The sequence below is a fragment of the Hippocampus bargibanti genome, linkage group LG03 (assembly GCF_051943395.1).
Source record: "Hippocampus bargibanti isolate YZ-2025 linkage group LG03, ASM5194339v1, whole genome shotgun sequence".
Lineage (NCBI taxonomy): Eukaryota > Metazoa > Chordata > Actinopteri > Syngnathiformes > Syngnathidae > Hippocampus > Hippocampus bargibanti.
Genome location: NC_142736.1, coordinates 30558615 through 30580520, shown reverse-complemented (window position 1 = coordinate 30580520; position 21906 = coordinate 30558615). Strand labels below are relative to the sequence as shown.

General features: G+C 41.6%; 1 protein-coding gene across 2 annotated transcripts in view; it reads right to left on the bottom strand.

Moving 5' to 3' along the window:
* The window catches only part of garre1 (granule associated Rac and RHOG effector 1), a 34306-nt gene extending 13224 nt beyond the window's left edge, over window positions 1-21082 (bottom strand). Inside the window, exons 1-4 of one of the 2 annotated variants that reach the window (XM_088993037.1) lie at window positions 10642-11033; window positions 10416-10537; window positions 6240-7443; window positions 1151-1363 (exon numbers count right to left, since the gene is read on the bottom strand). In XM_088993037.1, coding sequence (XP_088849163.1) covers window positions 1151-1363; window positions 6240-6734 — 708 coding nt within the window. In that variant the 5' untranslated portion in view covers window positions 6735-7443; window positions 10416-10537; window positions 10642-11033. Of the gene's footprint in view, window positions 1-1150; window positions 1364-6239; window positions 7444-10415; window positions 10538-10641; window positions 11034-20982 lie in introns of those variants that run through there. The other variant, XM_088993036.1, reaches the window with a different exon arrangement.
* Window positions 21083-21906: the final 824 nt, after the last annotated feature.

Below are 21906 nucleotides of genomic sequence, written 5' to 3'. Positions count from 1 at the left end.
AGCAGAGTTCTCTGCTTCATTGTAAACAAACAAAGCATAAAAAGGACTGGCGGGACTGATTAGGTGGGGGACAGTTGAGCTCCAATTTCAATAGGGCCTCACACCTTGTATGGTCAGTCAGGAATTGTGGTCGAGACAAAGGGTTCTCATACCTTTAGGCTAAAGGTTGCCCTTGGAGGGATTTTTGACTTATTTTTAAAGTACAGTACCTCCATCGATGAAAAGGTTTATTCACCCGTCATCTGCACTTCTGGGAAAGGGGAGTAAAAGAAGCTTTTCTCATAAAACAGCAAAATCCTTCACGAAACCGTCATGGTGGGGTGAGGTTCAATTTGGATTGTTCGTACAACAGACTGCTTAGGCAACATAGGCTTAGTTATACTGATGAGGTGATACCAGATCAAATGGGGCAATCAGGCCAGTCGTAGACCTCATACTCGGGCAGGACAATAGAAATAATCAGTCAGGACAATAGAAGTAATCAGTGGAGCCGCAGGGAGTAGTCCTCTGCTCCCCCCAACCTGAGAGCAGGGACCAATCATAGCAGAGTCCGGCACCGCCACATCTGGACAGTAGGGCTATATATATAGGGCCAAAACTACCAGCAAAAGATTTTAGTTCGCTGACGAAGCATCTTGGATAAGAAGCGTCCGACACCTTCAAAGAAGTCCAGATGACGGCTGAAAAAACCTTTTCATCGATGGACCACTCCTGTACGACTGAGAGCTTACACAGAAGTACAGTACCTTCATAATCTTTACATCAACTCAATGCAAATTTTATGTGCTCCCCTAATTACTATTTTCAAGACAAAAGTAAGATTTTTTTTACATTATGTAACATTATCAGAAGAAAGCTGTTCAAAAAAATGAGAAAATATATGCAGTGGTGTCTCTCCTTATGGAATTAATTGGTGCAGGAAGAAATTCCTTAAATTGAAAATGTAAGTAGAGATGCATTTTGGATGTAAATGCCCTAATCCGTTCCAGTCGCCTAAATATGGCAGCAACTCCTGTACTGTTTTTCTACTTCTTTCTTTCCTTTCCTCCTCCTTTCATCACTTTGCTGCTGTGAAATGTAAATTTCTCCACTGCGAGACCAATAAAGGTAAACCCAATCCAATACAGCATTCATCTTCATGTTAGCATACCTCAGCTGCACCTTTCCATGAGCGGGAAGCTTCCTCCAGCTCAGTGAGTGGCCCGAATTCAGTGCTTTGGGTCCGAATGTTGGCCGAGCGCTCTTGGGCCTGCGCCAAAGCCTCGGCCAGACAGGACTGAGCGACGGGTTGGACCTTCTGCAGGGTTTGCGAAAGGAACTGGAAGTGGACCTGCATCACCATCAAGAAGCATCGACCCAAGACCTGAAAGGGGAGGAGCAGAATGGAATGTCAATTTACCAGCAAGCTTGAGTTTTGGATTACAACATAAAAAATGTCTCTACCAGATGTAAAAATCACAAAATATGCAATAATCCCACAGTGATAGAAGGTTAGTGGGACACACTAACAAACTCCAAGTCAACAGGCTCATTTTGTATTTGTTGACAGGACAGTTTATTTTGTTTTCCTACTTACAGCACACCTTCTGTTTACCACCATTACTTTTTTCAGGTCCCAGCAGGAAATATCTCCGGGTAGTCATGTTTACTTATAAATTACAACCATAAGATTGCGTAGGTTAACTTTTAGACTGAAGAGTACACATGCGTTTTGTCTGATGGGGTTGTCCTTTGGATGGACCCCTAGCACTGGAAATCTCTAATTCCAAGATTTGTGTTTTTTTTTAAATGATGTCATGACACATCTGAATTGATGAAAAATGAGGGAATTGTGGCATTTGAAAGCCACAGTAAATCCAACATTTCTTGCATCAAGATAGGATACACGACATGAAACAAGCACGCATCATCATTCGAACAACAGTTTGACAGGGTGACGAGCAAATGTAACAAAGCCGAGCACAACCACAAAGTAGGAAAAAAAAAAGAAAAACATGGCCACAGTTTCAGATAATGGAGAACACGTGTGATTGGCTGCGCAGGGTCCCACAAGCATGGAAAGTATGAAGAAGAGGAAAAGGGAAAAAGAATGTATATAATGGGCCTCTTTAGCCCAAATAAGGTGAATCATGAAGTCATCAACATGTATCCTTCTATTTTCTCTGAGAAACACCTGCAGTATTGCTGCTGCGGAGGGCCGCCATGCATGAAGATTTGGAGCTCTTAAGGGGGTGAGACCTTGAAATCGTAACCAGATGGCTACTTTGAACGCAATGCCAAAGAAGTGGGGGGGGGGGGGGGGTATGGTGGCTTACTTCTTTCTTACTAATAATTTATCTTTAAGGAACTTTAGTTTCACTATTCGGAAGAAAGTGCTTCACAAACTCAAGATGATTTTTCGGAGGTTTAAATGATTAACAAGAAAATGGAAATGGAATTCAACAATTAACAAAAAAAGGACAAGTCACACAAAAACATAAGACTAATTTTAAAAGTAGTTACAAATGATAAATGGGGCTGTCAAACAGTCTGGCTCGACTGGCGACTCTTGCGAGCCTGCTTAAGGTCTTGTCTGATGTAGAGTTGAACATGAAATTATTTGTGGTTCGGAAGAACAGACGTCGGGTTAAAGGTTGCTGACGTGAATCAAGCTATTGCAACGTACAAAAGAGTGCATTCTTGGAAACTTGTGATTGCCTTTTACAATGGAAATTGATTAATTGGCATGCCCTAAACGGATGGCAATGTGGAGGAAAGTGATAAGAAGAAATAGAAATGAATGCAAAATTATTGGATTCACTGTATTTCCTCAAAAGAGAAAAATAACGCATATTTTTTTCCTTTATGAGGAAACACAAAAAAGTAGCTTGAATTACATTGTTTTCGAATCAATCCTGTGTTCTTCCATCACGGTTTGGTTCGGGGCCGCCTCAAAAATGGACAAAATCCGACTTCAACGGACAGTTCGGACGGCGGAAAAAATAATTGTCAGCGCCCTACCCTCTCTCGAGGAATTGCACACTGCAAAAATCAAGACAAGGGCGCGGAAAATCCCATTGGACCCTCCGCACCCTGCCCACTACCTTTTCCAGCTACTCCCCTCAGGCACACATTTAAACAGTTTAAACCGTTGCCATTAACTCTCTCAACAGTAACCCAAATCTAACTGTATCAGCATCCCGTTATAATCATTGTAGCTCCAGCTCTGTACTCGCTTGAACCACTGTCTGCTTGATACTTTGCATGTTGTCTCAATTATTCCTGAAAGGTACCACTTACAGTGTAAGTGGTATCTAAGTACAAAGTGGTACTAAGGGATTTGATTCCATTAGATTAGATTAGATTAGCCTTTATTAGCGTACTCCATACTTATTTGTTATGTCTTTTTTTATGATACTAGTGTAGCGTGTTCTACCAGACACATTCCTTGTGTGTTCTACATACTTGGCCAATAAAGATGATTCTGATTCTAATTATAGAAACTATTGCTCACACACAATCTAGAAAGAACTGAGTACATGTCAGCGCTATTGCTAACCAAAACAGCAGTATCCAAAGTATGCTAACAGTCTTGCTTCCTGGTGTACAAAGATTCCCTAAACGCAGTCTTAACTATCTGATGTTTTGTACAACAAGATGAGCAAACAATTACAGTGATACCTCGGTTTACGAACCCCTTGGCTTACGAATTTTTCGTTTACGAATGTTAAATTTCTGAAAATTTTACCTTGGCATACAAACTATTTTTCGGGATACACACGGAGCGCCACAATGAGTGATGTGTCGTTCGTGAATGAGCCCATTCCCCTAAAAAGAAAATGGCAGCACTCATTTTTGTCCTCTATTCCCCGCCCCCAGTCTTCGGTTAAAGCCACGTGATTGGTTAAGAACGCAGTGGGGGGAGGGGTATTTGAACATTAAAGAGACAGGCAGACGACAGTGAAGGAGTTTCAACTTTGAGAAATCAAAGGCAGAGTGTAGACTGCAATGTTAAAATTCCCATCAATCAGGCTCCACAAATAATCCACACAAGCCATCTGTATACTTGATGCAAAAAGCTATCAACCCCACTAAACAGAACACAATTGATGAGGAACTAGGTAAAATTATCGCAGAGAAAGCTTACAAGGAATCATTCCACAAGATGGTGGAAGAAGAAGGCTACGTTCCTCATGAAGTTTTTAATGCTGATGAAACCGGCCATTCCATTCCATCAAGCCGTCAACGACCACCACAAAGGTAAATAAAACCACTATTATACAGTACAGTTTATCTCTTTAATTATAATACGACAGCACATTTATTATACAAAAAAATAAGGTATATTTTGTGTAGTTTTAAGGCTTAGAAAATCAGAAAGTAGAAAATTATGTTTTATGGGGACCTGGGAACGGATTATTCTCATTTTAATGGTTTCATATGGGAAATTAATTTTTGGGAAACACACTTTTCACCTTACAAACTGTCTGGGAACCAATTAAGTTCGTAAGCCAAGGTATCACTGTATCTCTATTCATAGAAATGAAGAGTTAAAAAAACAGTTCTCAAGTTGATGCTATTTCCAGTTGTGTACACAAACATCCGAAATCCCGTTATCATCCTTTTAGGAAACATCCGGGGTGTATATTTAGCTGAAGAATCATACCCCCATTTGAGTAAAATGAAAAGTGGTTGACTTGCTGATCTGAAAGTTTGTGGGGCAAAGGAAAGGAAAGAAAAAAAAATGAACTAAAGCTTCACATACCACAACTCCCTCAACCCACTATTGTATTTGCCTCCTCTTTTGAAGAGTTCACAGACAAACTGCTGCCAGACCGCATTCTTCCCCTCTCACACAGGCAGGGGAAACAAAAAAAATCAGTCGCACATACTTTTTGTAGAGACTTCTTCTATTAGCAGCTATTAGATTAGCCTTTGTTTTCCTTTCAGAGTAAGATCTGCCCAATTGAAAGTCAAGCTACCGCTAATATTCAAGCACACATAATTGGGGACCGCAAAGAGTGACGTTTTTTTTTTTTTTTTTTTTACCGACGGTGGTCCACAAATGTTTCCTGTTTTGGGCAAAGCCACATCCACAGGAGAGGTGCAGCAGCAGCAGCACTCTCGGACAAGCAAACTGAGCGCATTTCCCGCAGGCCATAATTGCCGGGGGAGAAAATATGACTGAAATTTTGTGTAATTGTGAACGTCGCTCAGATATGTCTTCATTCGTGGAGTTCTAAACACACCTGTTTGACTACATTCCAGCGAACATGAGGATATTATTAAGAGGTGAAAATACTGTATCGGTGATACAGCCGCTGCCGTTCGCCTGGTTAGGTTGATTACATGTGTCGAGATATTAGCAACAGTTGCTTTCAACTGTAAAAAAAACTAGGCGTAGCTAATTCTGTGTTAAATGCACTCTTGTGTTGTAGCTGCAGTTACACAAATGCTTGATTGCGATAAATGTTTAGCTTCAGGTTTGCTTTTGTCTGGGTAGGCTAAAATTAATCAAGGACATCCAGTATTTTGATGACAATGTGGAAAAAAGGTTAGCTTCTCGAGCTAGCTATCGCCATTTGGCCAAAAATGTATCCGCATCTCTCAACGTCATTCGGTCCACATTTTTTTTCTCTCACAGCTCAAAGCAGAAATTTATAATAAAAAAAAAACATTTTAAAACAGACAAACTAACAAAGGCATACAACTTGGAAAGCTTGTAAATTGGTACCTTTGAAATCACGGTACCACCATACAATCTCTTAACTCATTCACTGCCATTTGACGGAGAGCACCATTGCCAAATTTGTTCGGGTTTTGTTTTTTCTTGTGGGGTGTGGTCAGGGTAGGTGCTGATATGGCGCTGATTCGACCTGGCATTGAGTGAACACATTTTTGCACATCGCCTGGTAGCGAATGAAGTAATGTCAGAGATGTTCGATCGGACACTGTGGACGAAGGCTCGGTCCCAGAAAGATTATCTTTTACTGCCAGCAGGAGACACAGCCATTCATGACAGACGTCTGAATTCTGCAGCTCTTTGCCAAGATATGTATTGAGAATATATGAAATTTAAAACAGTGTCTGTTGACCTCAGATTGACCCCAGGTTGTCTGTGTTTCAATTGTGTATTCGAGTCACACATGTTGACTAAGCATATAACAGCACGAAACCTTTAAATATGATAACTTGTTATTCTCCAGCAATTAATAAGCAGTGATGTTATTTTTGTTAAAACAGTTTTGGAAGTACAGTACCTCAACGTCTTGCAAGTTGAAGTCGTTCTGATCTTTGAAGTTGGCGGCCCCGGCGCTCAGCTCCATCAGCATCTTGGCGATCTCTGGCTTGATGGCCGCCGTCAGCCGGCTGGCCGCTTCCATGACGTGTTCCTGCACGTCCTTCAGTTGCATAGCTGCTTTGGAGTAGTGGGAGTTCCTGAACACGCTACTGAAGAGGTCGGTAAGAAAAGCGCTGGCCCGGCAAAACACGTTGAGGGCGTCCAAGTATTTGGAGATGCCCTGCTGGATGTCTGCCACGGCCGTCGTGGGAGAGGAAGGGGGAGGGTGGCAGCTGCCGGGTAGGCCCATGGGTGAGGAAGCCGACGAGCAAGAGGCGGCCAGCGAGGCGCTGAGGGTTCGGCTCAACTCAGGCATGTGGTACTGCTGGTGCTGTTGGACTTTCTGCTTGGACCCGCCGAGCAAAAAGCGACGCTTGTAGTCCATTTTACTTTGTTGCACGCTGCAACAATACATAAGTGGTGCACCAGCACCGGAAGATTCTGTTTCTGTTTCTGTTACGCTTTCCAAAAACCTTTTTAAAAAAATCCTCTTGACCACACAAGGACAAACTCAAATCGCGACAGTCCAGGTCACGTCAAAAAAACCACTGAAGGATTCTGCCTGCCGGAGGCTCATTTCAGCGCACCTTGGGGCAATCCAAAGGCAGGAGTGGCGAGAAGAGAGGACCAAGAGCCTACGTCAAGTGCTTAAATGCAGGCCAGCTGCATATCAAGACGCATGCCTCCAAGATTCTGGTTCAGTTTCATAAACTGATCCGAGATTTGAGTTTTAAAAGTGCATTAGTCTTCCTTTAGACCAGCAGGGGAAAGAATACTTCTGTGAATCTGTAGCTTTTTTCACATCTAGAAAGTCTTCACTCATGAAAGTAGAAAATAATCAGATTGAAAGCAAACAGGAAAGAAATGAGCAAAACAAAACACTGGTCAACAGTATGGAGGTTACAAAATGTTTAAAAAACATGCAAAGAGATTCTGGACTGAGACGATGAGGCAGATCCGGTCCGTCTCAAGGTGCTCCTTTCCAAAAGCGGCACTACTCCGTTGGTCCAACACACCCCCCCCACCCGACGAGCTTCCAGACTGAGGTAAGGAGGGACTCGCCCGCAGATGCAGATTACAGCGGCAAGAGCACAAATGTATCTGTAAGGCCTCTAGGTCATTTCCTAAAGGGAGGGGAGAGAGAAAAAAAAAAACAGATGAGGTTAGCAACATGTCCGAAAAGGAAGGATGAGCTTCAGTTTTGGCTCGGAATAAAATGGTGTGACTTTTCTCACTTAAAAACGTGAGGTCAACATTAACTAGAAATTAAGGTTTTGAAAGAAAACGGCCATTTTGAATGTACCAGTTACAGTGTAAAATAAACATGGGTCTTTTGCTTTGTTCTTAGTCCCTGATTAAAATCGAAAACACGGCCCCGGCAACAAAGTGTAGGATGGAAAGTAATATGGCAGCCTGCAGATTATAAACGTCATTAGCATGCATACTTTTTTATACATACATGCCACAGATCCTGAAATAAGACCGAGGAAACAAAGTGTTCCAGCAAGGTGGAGACGCCATCAATAAAATACCACAAGAAGATAAAGTGTCTTACTATAAAAGCTAAGTAGCATAAATCTTTCTTGTAAAATCACCAATCTTATTTACGATGAAAATAAAGACACACAAAAAAAAAGTAGTGATTCATTGTGGAGTACATCGATGAGAAGGTTTCTTCAGCCGTCATTGAAGCTGTCGGGACAAATCGCTTCTTATCCAAGAGGCTTCGTCAGCGAACTAAAATCTTTTTCTGGTAGTTCCCACTGTCCAGACGTGGCGATGCCAGACTCGGCTATGATTGGTCCCTGCTCTCAGGTTGGGAGGAGCAGAGGACTATTCCCTGAGGCTACATTGATTACTTCTATTGTCCTGACTGATTACTTCTATTGTACTACCTGAGTATGGGGTCTACGACTGGCCTGATTGCCGCGTTTGATCTGGTATCAACTCATCATCATAACTAAGCCTATGTTGCTTAAGAAGTCGGTCGTAGCAACAATCGAAATTGAACGACACCCCACCATGGTGATTTAGTAAAGGGTTTTGCTGTTTTACGAAAATAGCTTCTTTTACTCCCCTTTCAAACCATCTATTTTCTTTCGCTAAGATTTTAACCTCATTGTCGTCAAATGAGTGGTTGCTAGCAGATCGAGGCGCACTAATATTATCCTTGCGATGTTGATAAAGTCTTTTTTTGAGAATTTCAGATCATAGCAGAGTCTAGCACAGCCACGTCTGGAAAGTAGGGATATATATAAGGCCAAAACTACCAGCAAAAGATTTTAGTTCGCTGATGAAGCCTCTTGGATAAGAAGTGAAACGTCCGACACCTTCAAAAAAGTACAGATGACGGCTGAAGAAACCTTCTCATCGATGGACCACTCCTGTACGACTGAGAACTTACACAGACGTATTGTGGAGTACAATATTGCACAGTACGCTATACGCTCATGGCTAACACTTCGTCAAGTCGTTTCGTTGCCCGGTGACTTGTAGTTATACTTTTCAAAACCGAGACAGTGTGTCGATGAGTTCTAGCAAGAAGAGGCTATTGTTGTGAGAGACACAGAAAGACACGATTGTCCCAATGACAATTGTGTCATTCACCAGAAAGACCCAACCGCGGTCTTGTAACTGGACTCAATGTATTCATTTGTTATGCCCGGTGTGGACATTTGATGGCGGAATTCCACCGACAGATATCACTTGCCGTTTCCTAATTATCATTTTGTTAAAAGTTAAAAGGGGGGACATTTCAAACTGCCTGACTCAGTCACACACTCCATATGAATTCATTCTGTCACAAATCTGGTGGAAGTGTGTTAGAGCTATTAGGAAATTTTGGTTAAAATAGATTTTTGTTATTGTTCACAATGGTACGATTCAATTTTGAAAAGGTGCTATAGGCTTCATTTTATTGCTGTTTTACCTAAGGTAAATTTATTAGCGATATTGAGGTATCTAGGCTCCATTTGTCATCCTGTCTTAAGGCCGTTAAAAAAGAAAAGACCACGACATATAGACGTAAGCAGCATTTGGAAGAAAGTAACAGACCGTTTCTGAATGTCAACTTTTCTGAATTCACCTCACCGGATCGTCTGAATTCACCTGATCGGATCGTCTGAATTCTCCTGAGCAGATCGTCTGAATTTACCCGATCGTATCCTCTGAATTCACCTGATCGGATAGTCTAAAGCAGTGGTTCTTAATCTTGTTGGAGGCACCGAACCCCACCAGTTTCATATGCTCATTCACAGAACCCTTCTTCCAATGACTGTGCCTACTAACCGCAGTCTAGACTGAGGGATGGACCTCTGTGGTGGAGGATCCACCGAACGAACCCCTGAGACCGACTCACCAAACCCCTCGGGTTCGATCGAACCCAGGTTAAGAACCACTGGTCTGAAGTTACCTGATCAGACTGACAGATCATTTGAAGTCACCATCTGAAGTCATGTGATTACCCAGATCTGTGTTTACGTGATCAGACCGTGTTATGAACATGATCAGAACGTGTTAAGAGCATGTTAACATTGTGTTTCGTGTTAGTATCAAAGGCCAGTATCGAAGTTATGTTCACTCAATACCCTACACCTTTCACGTTTTGATGATAACATTTTTTGGATCAACGATGACAGCCTCGTCTTTTTGTTGTCATTAATGATAAAGGAAAGGGACGCGTCATAAATCTTCATGCCTTGCTGAAGTAGCGACAAGAGGAACGTAAGTTGCCGCTACAAAGTGTATATCTCTGTGGATGATATGCCATACTCTCAAGTTTAAACAAACTTCCACTGTAAATACATCCTAGCAGGACTTTGTGGACCGAGTTTGGTCCACTGGAAACAGAAATGTACCTTCCCGGTCAAATACATATCAACCATGAGATATTTGCTGGGCAAAAAGTTTCCGTCACTGCTTTAACTATCACTATGTGGACCAGACATCGCTATCTGGTATCGCCACGCCGGAAGTGTCTGCGTTTCAGGATGGAACGTAAGTTGTGTAAGGGACAAAACACGCAGCCGTCACCCTGCCGCTTTCTAAACACGCACACATAGACACACACAGAGCGTCCCGACAACATTCTGCCGACCTTCAGACCCCACTTCCTTTCCCAAACAGCCAACAGTCCTCGCCTGTTGAGTGGAAAGTGAGGGCACAAGGGAAACTGGTGACCTCAGCGCAATGGGACAAAAGTGACGCTCATTGCGCTTCCTGAAACAGAAAAGGCAATTCAGCTGGAACACAACATACGGGAAAGACTAACCGACTAGCCGTGTGACAAATTTTCTGTAAAATATGACGTATCTTTGTCTTACCGTGGCTGTCATGTGATATAAGCATCCCTCCAATTTATATTTCACGTTTTGGAGCCTATACCAGCTAACTTAAAGGTACATATGGACAGTCTGGACTAGCCGACAAACTCCTACACAAACATGAGACTACGCAGAGTTGACCAGAAGACGGCTAGAGCTCAGATTCAAGCGTCGGATCTTAAAGCTGCAAAGCCAACGTGATAATCACTTGGCCTACCGTGCTAGCCTGGAATGAAAACCAGAGAACAGGGTATGAGACTTACTTTGAAGGGAAGTGTTGGCAAGAAGTTGGAATTTGTCTGGCCGCTCAGTGGACCATTTTTTTTAGCAGAGGGAATGGTGATAGCATGCTGCTAATGGCTAAAGGACTTGGTATCTCTCCTTTACATGTTTGTCAAACACCAATGATGGAATCAACTGTTTTGTTCAAAAAGGTTTTCTAATGTGATGAATACATTATATTTGTTTTGTTTACTGTGAGATAATGTTAAGAAAATGTTATGGCTACGAGTGTCAACTTCTTATTGACAATATGTCATCTACATTTTAACTTTTCCTTCGAGGCTTAATAGCATTTGCAGGCTGGACAGCGCATGCTAACAATGTTAACCTTGGCGGAAGGGCGCTGACGGGGTAAACCGGGATGACCGGTCAGTCTCAAACAAGATTAGTGCCACAGGGAAGCTGCCAGGTGGCCCTCTGTGTTTGCAGGACACACATTTTATACGGCATTAGCCTGCGTCAGGCAAACAGGGAAACCTGACCTCAGCTACATACGGCTAATCACACACCATTAGCCACTTTCACACAGGGGAAACGATCAGTCAGTTGCACTTGATTTTTTCCTTTGCTTTCCTGTTTTCAACATACAATTTTTTAATCTGGATGGGGGAATTAATATATTTTGGGACAAATGTTCCTTAGTTTAGCTATAGTTTTGAAATCGTCTGTGGATTCAGAAAAGCTTGCATTCCCAAATGCTACAATTAATGACAAATATGAAAGTATCTTTGTCACTCATGTCTATCATTGACTTCGTTGACTTTTTGCAAGGCCAATTGATGGAAACGAAACGAAGAATTAGCAAATCGTGTGCGGAAGTGTGTTCTAACTTGGTGTGAACTCTCCTTTGCGGGCATTTGGCAACGAAGATAAGTAATCAGTAATATTTAAAAGTGCGTCAACTGCCTTTGAGAAGTTGATCAAATATTTGTTCTTCGTTATGCCTCACGAAACTTGCGATAGGCCTGATTCAAGAGTTATTCGATGAACAAATCATTTCGGCAACTTTCACGATAATATCCAAGCTAATTTATACCACCCACCCTAGTATTGAGCTTTACATTTGACAGATTTATCATTCCAAAGCACGGCTGACCTTCCCTACCTCTTGACCCCCCCCCCCCCCCCCCCCACCTCGTGCCTCCTCCCCCTATTCTGTATTGGAGCTCATACCCAAACAAAACACATGTGGGTATGCGCTCACTTCGGGATCAAGCCACACCGACCAATGAGGGAGCACTCGGGGCGGGCTAATGTTAGCTCTTGCCCTACGCCCTTGTCAGCTGCTCCATTTCAACGTGAAAGGTCTTGGATTTCCTGGACCGATGCGTCTGTCGCCAGAGACAAAAATGTAAAAGGCCCTTTGTACCCATTGTGTTTTGAAGGATGATGTATTGGTCAGACCTATGGCAAAAATGGATCTATACACCCTCGCAGTGGTTTGTTGAGTCATTTGCCTTTATTTTATCCACTCACATTCAGTCCCTCCTTCCCTGTGGTGACAAAGCCAATTCTGGAAGTTTCTGCAGCAGCTACTATTGGATCAACATTTGCATGGCCATCAGGTTGCTTAACGGGGGGGGGAGGAGGGGTGTGGTAGCTGTGACGCATGCTGACAGCTCCTTATCCATCTGCAGCGACGGATGCAACAACGCTCCCAACACAAGGCCCGGCATTAGCTCGATCATGAAGTCTATTTTGGCTTCTGTGGGGGGTGAGGGAAAAAAAACAGCTGCATGCCGAACTGATTTTAGACACTAGTAAAGGTTGGGTTGAAAGTGTGTGTGTGTGTGTGTGTGTGTGTGTGTGTGTGTGTGTGTGTGTGTGTGTGTGTGTGTGTGTGTGTGTGTGTGTGTGTGTGTGTGTTGCGGGGGGGGGGGGGGTGTCTCTCTTACATCTGTTGCCAATGAAGCACAGGAATGTGATTTCGCCACTCAACTCTTAGCCTAATGTTGCTTCAAAAGGAAGGAGCAGGTAAGGAAAAGCACCAACACACCCCACGTACGTGCACATGGATGTTGATATATATAAGAGCGGCAGGACTGTGCAAAAGTATACAAAATAAAAATACACAACTGATTTTTTTAGCTGGCATTTGGGCACGGGAAAACTGGAAATAAGTACAGTATTTTTTAGACTATAAAGTGCAACGGATTATAAGGCGCACCTTCAATGAATGACGTACAGTAAAGTCTCGTTATATCGATATCGGATATATCGATAGTCCCGGTTATATCGATACTATTTCTATGCACGCACGGAGAAAATTACATGCAAACAGGGTCGGATATATCGATAGTCCCGGTTATATCGATATTTTTTCGGACTCCCTTGAATATCGATATAACGAGACTTTACTGTAGTTTAAAACGCTTTCCAGATACAAAGTGCACTGTATGATGCGCCTCAATAGTGCGGAAAATACGGTACACTTACATGTGTTTATTTTTACAATTTCAAAGAATAATAAATATGGTGTTTTGGGGAAATAGACTGTGCACTTGATGATATTGAATTTTGATTCCCCTTTGAATAGCTCATTCATTGCCATTCACAAATCTATTCAGGAGTTGAAAACATGACATAGAGCGGCATCCCCGAATTTGTTCGGGTTTAGTTTTTTTCATGCTTCGGCGCCGATAAAGTGCTGGCCATGGCCTCATGTTTTTTTTTTCCACAATGGAGCAGGATTTCCCTTTTTCCATGTTAGGGCTTTGTTCCAGCTTCAGCAGTGGTTAAAGCAAGAAATAAACCAATATTGATGTATTGCATTGTATTTTGACAGCCGCCCACATTTCAATTTCATATAACTCCATACCCAAATAATTTAGGAATTAACTGTTATTTTCTGATGAAAGAAGAGAGTCTAAGGTTTCATACGCTGCATTGAATGTTTATGTTGTTATTATTTGTTGTTTTTTTTTTACTTTGCTACTTCCAGGTTGCGTGAACGCTGGCGCATGTGGCTGCCGCTGCTCACCCGCAGAAAAAATATCCTGTGACTGTAAAGTGTCCTTGAGTTTTGAAAGGCAATGAAATGAATGAATGAATGAATGAAATGAAATTTATTATTATTATTATTATTATTATTATTATTATTATTATTATAATTATTATTATATTATTATTATTATTATTATTATAAAACTAAATATTCTGTGAATTTCTGTGTGAATTTGAGTGAATATTTAGGAATATGTATCCCCAAAAAATTGAATCAATCCATTTCTTTTTTTTTTTTTTTAGTATTTTTTGTAATTTTTAGGATTGTTTTTATATTGTATTTATATGTATGTATTTATGTATTTATATTCATTTATCTATGTATCTATCTACCTATTTTTCTATGTATCTATCTATCTATTTATTTGGAGTGGCACTATTTTCTATCCAACATTGTAAGGAGCATGCAGCATCCAGGTCAAAGAAGTCAGCCCAAATGGCGAGGACAAGTGCCATCAGCAACTGTGCGACAGAAGCTCCTCTTGCCACAAGAGCACAAGGAGGGTATTGTGGCAGGTCTCGCCATTCCAGCCCCCCCCCCACTCCCCATCCCTAAAAAAAAAATGCAGCTGTACGACTTGTGCAAGTATAAATAAAGGTCTTGCTACAATTTAACTACTGAAACAATAGACTTGTCTGCGGTCAGTGTCAGTGTGCTTCCGGAATAACCTGCTAGCGTCAGTTTGATAGGTCGTTCGTAATGTTTGGTCGCCAGTACTATTCTTGTTACGCACCTCTGCTGTAAAACCTGTCACCAGTTGTGCCAAAAGTGTAGCGAAAGCTACGAAGCGTAATGGCGTCAGGCTTAATAGCTGGTATCAGACAAGACGCTGACCGGGCGGGATAATATTAGGCTAACCTGTAATGTCAGCAGAGCAAGCCACTGTAAGGAGCTTATAGCTCCTATAAAAATAGCCCGCGGGCCACTCTAACAAGAGGCCACCACAGGTCAATGTCGCCTCTGCCGCCACATTAACATGCCCACCCCGTATAGGATGTTTGCATCCTATTTTGTCTCCATTAGAGTTAAATCCAATCGATCTCACCATCGGTGAATTTGTTTTTTCATGCTTGGGCGCCGATAAAGCAATGGCCGTGACCTCTGGCAATGTTTCTACTTTTCCACAATGGGGCAGCATTTCCCCTTTTCAGTGTTAGCGCTTTATTCCAGCTTCAGCTGTTATTAAAGCGCTATATAAGTCAATATGTATGCATTGCATTGTATTTTGGACAGACACCCTCATTTCAAGCTCATATAACTCCAGACCCAAATAATTTAGGAATTAACTCTTTCTTTATGATAAAAGAAGAGAGACTAAGGTTTCTTATGCTGCACTGAATGTTTATGTAGTCCTAAAACTCAATATTTTGTGGGTCCTGCTATTTGAGTGACAATGACAAAAACCCTGGCACTGGAGTGGACACATATTTGCACGTCTGGCAGTGAATGAGTTAAAATGGTCGTTGGGATGGAATGGGACAATAGAAAACCTGTTAAAAGGCCATGTGACAGTTTACAAACACAAGTCCCATCCGCTGTGAAGCCTTTGCACAAAGCGCACCTGCCCGTCAGCACTGCGCTGAGAGCAAACAGAATTAGCTCTGATATCCTCTCCAGAATAGAAGCACATAATGGAGTGGGTCTGGTGTGCGTGCGGTCGATGGTTTAAAGCAAGTGTGAGGCGCGACGAAAAGCTCCGGTGTTTGTCGAAGGGTGGGATGACAACTCTTCCCACAGAATTCCAATTTGGAAGAATTAAAAAAAAACTGTTTGGGCCCAATATTGGACCCAAGAAGCAACATTAAAAGTCAAACCATTTGTGAAAACGTCAGCCTGAAATGGACTGTGCGAGCTGAGATCATGGGCTCGAAATGCTGGAATTTCTTGACTCTAATAATATCGTAGCCCGGGGGCTAAATGGACCCTTCCCTGCCCCAGCCTAGCTTGTCAGGAGATGCCGCTGCAAATAATATGCAGAGTGAGGGTTGCAAAGCAAACATCACTCAGGTGATGTTTCAGTTTACCTACCCCTTGGCGTACGAACTTTTCGGTTTCAGAACATTAAATTTATGAAAATTTTACCTTGGCATAAGAACTATTTTTCGGGATACACACGCAGTTGCCCGTTCTCCGAACAAGAAAATGTCAGCTGGCTTGTTTCGGTCCTCTATTCCCCGCCCCCAGTCATCGGTTAAAGCCATGTGATTGGTCAAGAACGCAGCAATGAGGAGGGGTGGGGGTTTACAGACAGAGAGAGTGCAGCCATTCTCCTAACAAGAAAATGGCAGCCGACATTTTTTGTCCTCTATTCCCCGCCCCCAGTCTTCGGTTAAAGCCACGTGATTGGTCAAGAACGCAGCAGTGAGGGAAGGTGGTTTAAACATTAAAGAGACAGGCAGACGACAGAGACAAAATGGATAGAAAACAGTGAAATTTGAACTCATTTCAACTTTGACAGTTCAAAGGCATAGTGTAGACTGCAAGGTTAAAATTCCCATCAATCAAGCTCCACAAATAACCCGCACAAGCCAATTGTATACTTGATGCAAAAAGCTAATCAACCCAGCTAAACAGAACACAATTGATGAGGAACAAGGTAAAATGATCGCAGAGAAAGCACCTACAAGGGATCATTCCTCAAGATGGTGAAAGAGGAAGGTCACGTTCCTCATCAAGTGTTTAATCCTGATGAAACCGGCCACTCCATTCCATCAAGCCATCAATGACCATCACAAAGGTAAATAAAACGACTTTATTAAACAGTACAGTTTATTTCTTTAATCATACTACCATAGCACATTTATGATACATAAAATAAGGTATATTTTGTGTAGTTTTAAGGCTTAGATAATTAGAAAGTAGAAAATGATGTTTTATGGGGACCTGGGAATGGATTATCCTCATTTTAATGGTTTCCTATGGGAAATTAATTTTTGGGATACACACTTTTCACCTTACACACTGTCTGGGAACCAATTAAGTTCGAAAGCCAAGGTATCACTGTACAACACTTGACACACTGTGGCCGCCTCTCTCTCCAACGCAAACAATGAGCTTGTGACTTGTTGGTCACCTTGGTGTACAGGCGGGCATCTACACGAGGTCACGTGTTCAAACCACAGAGCGAAACGGGCGACGGGACTGCGAGCGCAGCGCTGAATCAGCCTGTTGGTCGGTCGGGAAGAGAATGGGCTGAAGGCGAGACAGGAATTTTGCCTAGCGAAGCGCAGATTTCCACAGCGACACCACTGTGGCAGATGTCAACAAGTGGGTTGAGTGTGTGAGGCCCTGCTTTTAATGGGGAGTCTGTGCCAAGCCAGCAATAAAAAAAAAAGCTGACAAAAGGACAAGAGCAAATCGCTTTCTACAAGGTGGGAGTTAAAAACCTTAATGCCGTTCGATATCTTCAGCGCATTTCTGTGCGGTAAGAACGGAGGCAAATATAAATAAATAAATAACAGTTTTTTTTTTTACATTGTGCTTTTACTTTTCATGTGTTTGCATTCAAATGGCTTTACTGACAATCACACATTGAAAACCAGACTAAATGAGTTTTTCCTCATATTTATCTCACAGTAACTCATAAGAAAATAACCCCACCTATTTAAAATTGCATTTTCTGTGTAGCTCTCTCTTGTTTCAATGTATAATTATATTTTATTTATTGTATTCGATTTGTGATTGTATTTTATTTATTATAGTACCTATGCTTGTCGGTGACAGTAAAGTGTCCTTGAGAGTTTTGAAAGATGCTTAAAATGACATTTATTATTATTATTATCATTATTATCATTATTATCATTATCATCATTATTATCATCATTATTATTATTATTTAAATGGCTATCTAACTGGCTGGCTATCTGTTAGCTGACTGTTAGCTGTGTGGCTGGCTATCTGTTAGCTGTCTATTAGCTGGCTAGCTGTTGGCTGTCTATTAGCTTTATGTCTAGGTCAGAAATGGAGAATAAACTACCCTTCATCACTTTTGTCATATTAGAACTTTGGTAAATGTGTAAAAAAGCTGAATATAAATTCAATTATTATTATTACATACTCTCATGTCGAAAATTGTAGAAAGGGTTCACGAGACTTAGCATCAAGCTAGTCCCATGGTGATCTCAATTCTCAGACCTCAAAGGGGGGTGAGGGGGGTGAAGAGGAGAGTGCAGAGAAGAGGAGCGACGTCCCTGTTTTGTTGTCTCAGTTTAAAATAAAATTGCTTGAGGCTTTTTTTTTTCTCTGCCTCCGGTACCGACTTGTTTACATGTACACTGTCAGGAAGAAGAATTCAAGCCAACCACAACAATAGTTCATGCTAGAATGACGGAAACGTGCAAGGAGAAGGCCAACTCTAAAAATCTAATCATCAACTCTAAAATCTTCGTTTCCGAAATAATTTCATATAAATGCCTCAGCATGCTTTTATTTTGTGAAGTTATTCCTAACAGCATGTGCGACAAAATGGCTGACTTGAATTGTCTTCCTGGGGTGTATATATTTCAGCAACAAACTGTTTCATTCAGAATCTGATTCAAATGTATCATACCCAGCCGTAGTATAACGTATGAGCATCAGCTATTAAGAATTATTTCATAATTTGGAATTATTGTTTTCGACACCGGGTAAATGCACTTGAATTAAAGGTTGGACTTTCATCTTTTTTTTTTGCTTTGGGCCTGAATGATTTGGGAAAACACTAAATTAGAACATATCATAGCCCGTGGGTGCAGAGGCTAGTTAAGGTGAATTTTCAGTGAGCAAAAGCTTGCAAACTTTTTACATTTATGAAAATTTCACCTTGGCATACAAACTATTTTTCGGGATACACACGGAGCTGCTACAGTGAGTGATGTGTCGTTCGCGAACGAGCCCGTTCTCCTAACAAGAAAATGGTGTCCGGCTGTTTTGTCCACTATTCCCCGACCACAGTCTTCGGTTGAAGCCACGTGATTGGTCAAGAACGCAGCAGCGAGGGAGTGGGGGTTACAGAGAGAGAGTGAGGCCGTTCCCCCAAAAACAAAATGTTGTCTTCAGTTAAAGCCACGTGATTGGTCAAGCAGGCAGACGACAGAGAGACAGTGAGAAAACACACACACACACACACGAAAGGGAGACGACAGAGCTTGAAACAAAAAAAAAAACAAAAGTGAAAAAAACAAAAGTGAAATGGTGAGAAATGTATAGAAAATAGTGAAATTTGGACTTGTTTCAACTTTGATAGTTCAAGAGCAGAGTGTAGACTGGAAGGTTAAAATATCCCATCAATCAGGCTCCACAATAACCCGCACGAGCCATCTGTACACTTGATGCAAAAAGCTATCAACCCAACTAAACAGAATACAATTGATGAGGAAAAGGGTAAAATTATCGCAGAGAAAGCACATCCAAGGGATCATTCCTCAAGATGGTGAAAGAAGGGTACGTTCCTCATCAAGCGTTTCATGCTGATGAAACCGGCCACTCCATTCCATCAAGCCATCTACGACCATCACAAAGGTAAATAAAATGACTTATAGAATACAGTTTATTTAATTATAATACCATAGCGCATGTACTATACATAAAATAAGGTATATTTTGTGTAGGGAAATTAATTTTTGGGATACACGCTTTTCACCTTTCACACTGTCTGAGAACCAATTAACTTCGTAAGTCAATGTATTACGGTACCTACGGACGGGCTGTTAAAATGGGATTGGGGAAAATGCATAATTTCTCCTTTACAGTAGTATCGACGTGAAAAGTGCCTTTACAGTCCACTAATTTGATCTGCTACATATCTTCATGCTCTCTCACTCTTGACTGTCTGCAAAAAGGGGCAAACAGGAAACGCATTCCACAAGCTCTCATGGCATATTTCATCTTCAGGTGCCAAGCGTTCTGTTTACAACTCACAGACCGGAGTTTATATTTGGGTTATTCTTAATGGTAGCTCACTCCAGAAAGGCATGGAAAGAGTTTCTCGTGTAGGTTTCATATCGAGTGGTATTTTTTTTAAGAACGAAAGATCACTATTTGACAGAAATCCTTCGCTCGCCGGTTTCGCCGAAACTCCCAGCGGTGAGAGCACTATGTCGCAGCTATTAATAATAATAACCTCATAATAATGACAACGCCATCGTCCTTTGTCTCGTTCGACAGCTTTCGCGTACATAAACGTCATAAAACACAAAGACAGGGGATTTAAGAACGAAAGATCACTATTTGACAGAAATCCTTCGCTCGCCGGTTTCGCCGAAACTCCCAGCGGTGAGAGCACTATGTCGCAGCTATTAATAATAATAACCTCATAATAATGACAACGCCATCGTCCTTTGTCTCGTTCGACAGCTTTCGCGTACATAAACGTCATAAAACACAAAGACAGTGGATTTTAATCAAAGGCTATGAGTTATCTAGCAGCAAGCTAACATCAAACACGAGTGCGCTAACTTGTACTCAACTCCCATGTCCACACTTAGCTAGGTCCATTATCGGACACAAGCGTATATAGCCGATTACGACATGATATTTCATGACTAACACGCTTTTATCTTCGTTGGACAAAGCACACCAAAGCCGTTGTCAAGACGACGTGCCAACTGGGGGCAAATTTGATGGCGTGGAAAAAATAAAAACAACCAACACAGAATCGCTCCTCCCTTCTTGAGGCAAAAGTGGGTGCTTTCGATTAGAATAGTGGAAGGGCAAATAAGTTTAGTTGTTTGTGTTGTAGAGTCACAACCGTGTCTCTTAACTTAGAAGAAACATGTCATGAAAGCCTAAGTAGTCAATCATAATGTAGGGGGGGGGGCTGGTTGAGGGGGGGCGTCCGATAATGGGCACACTGATGTTTCATGTGTACTCAGTGGATACGATAGAGCTACGAAGCTAGCGTTAGCTTTGCTCCCGCTAGCCTCTCTGCGACACGACTGAAATACGTTACAGGGGCGCGACCAAGAAAAACACAACAAAGCTGTCTAAACATCAGCTTGCTTCGATTTAGAGGGGGAAAATAAATAAAAAAGGAAGGAAAACGCGAAGGTAGACAAGGAATAAAGCGCATCGCTTACCATCTCTGGCATCCACCCTCTTTGACAGCGAATCTCCTGTCTGAATGACTACTAAGTCAAGCATGTCGTCATAAAAGCCACGACATCCGGTTAACGTTTCAAAGTGTGGCCTATGATATTTCAGTCTGACTGGAGAGTGTGATTTGGCCGTTTAAATAAAAGCATGTGCTTCCGGTCTCTTCAATGTTTCACAACAAACAAAAACCTGGTCGATAACAGTCCATTTTGCTTATTCGTTTCAGTCTGAACCATCGACATCTCACATTTAATCGCAATTAATATCACAATTATATGTTTAATATACTAAAACCGAGGCTGTCATCATACTTATAGCAAACTGTCATCACAAACACTGCCGTTTTGGTGCTCTCTAGCGTTTGTTAATGACTATTGCAGCACTTATCTCTTATTTGGCCAAGGTCGACATGTGGTCCACATATTCCACCAGCAAATGACCATTTGGAACCTCACCTCCATATTGTCAATTTGTATTTTCCAATAGATAGAAATGCTTATTTAATTTTAATTGAATTTTTTTAAAAAAAAACTGGACTCGCACATTGTAAATAGCACAGCCACCATTTGCTGCTGCAGATTGAAAATTTATCCATTGTGGGACTATTAAAGGCTTTCTGTTCTGACGTCCCAATATTATAGTTTATTTATTCATTATATTTTATGATGTTGGCAATGTAAATGTATCACTACATAATATTTTTTGTGAGTGTGTGCGCGTGTGTGTGCGCGTGTGTGTGCGTGGGTGTGAGAGAGAGTGTGTGAATATGTTTGATGTATTTCTTTATTTGTTTATTTTAATTTGATTTGCTTTACTCTCCTTTCTTGAGCCAAGTTACCAAAAAACAACTTGTTCACAATTGCCTCGCCAAGATAACTCAATATCAGAATCAGAATCAGAATCAGAAT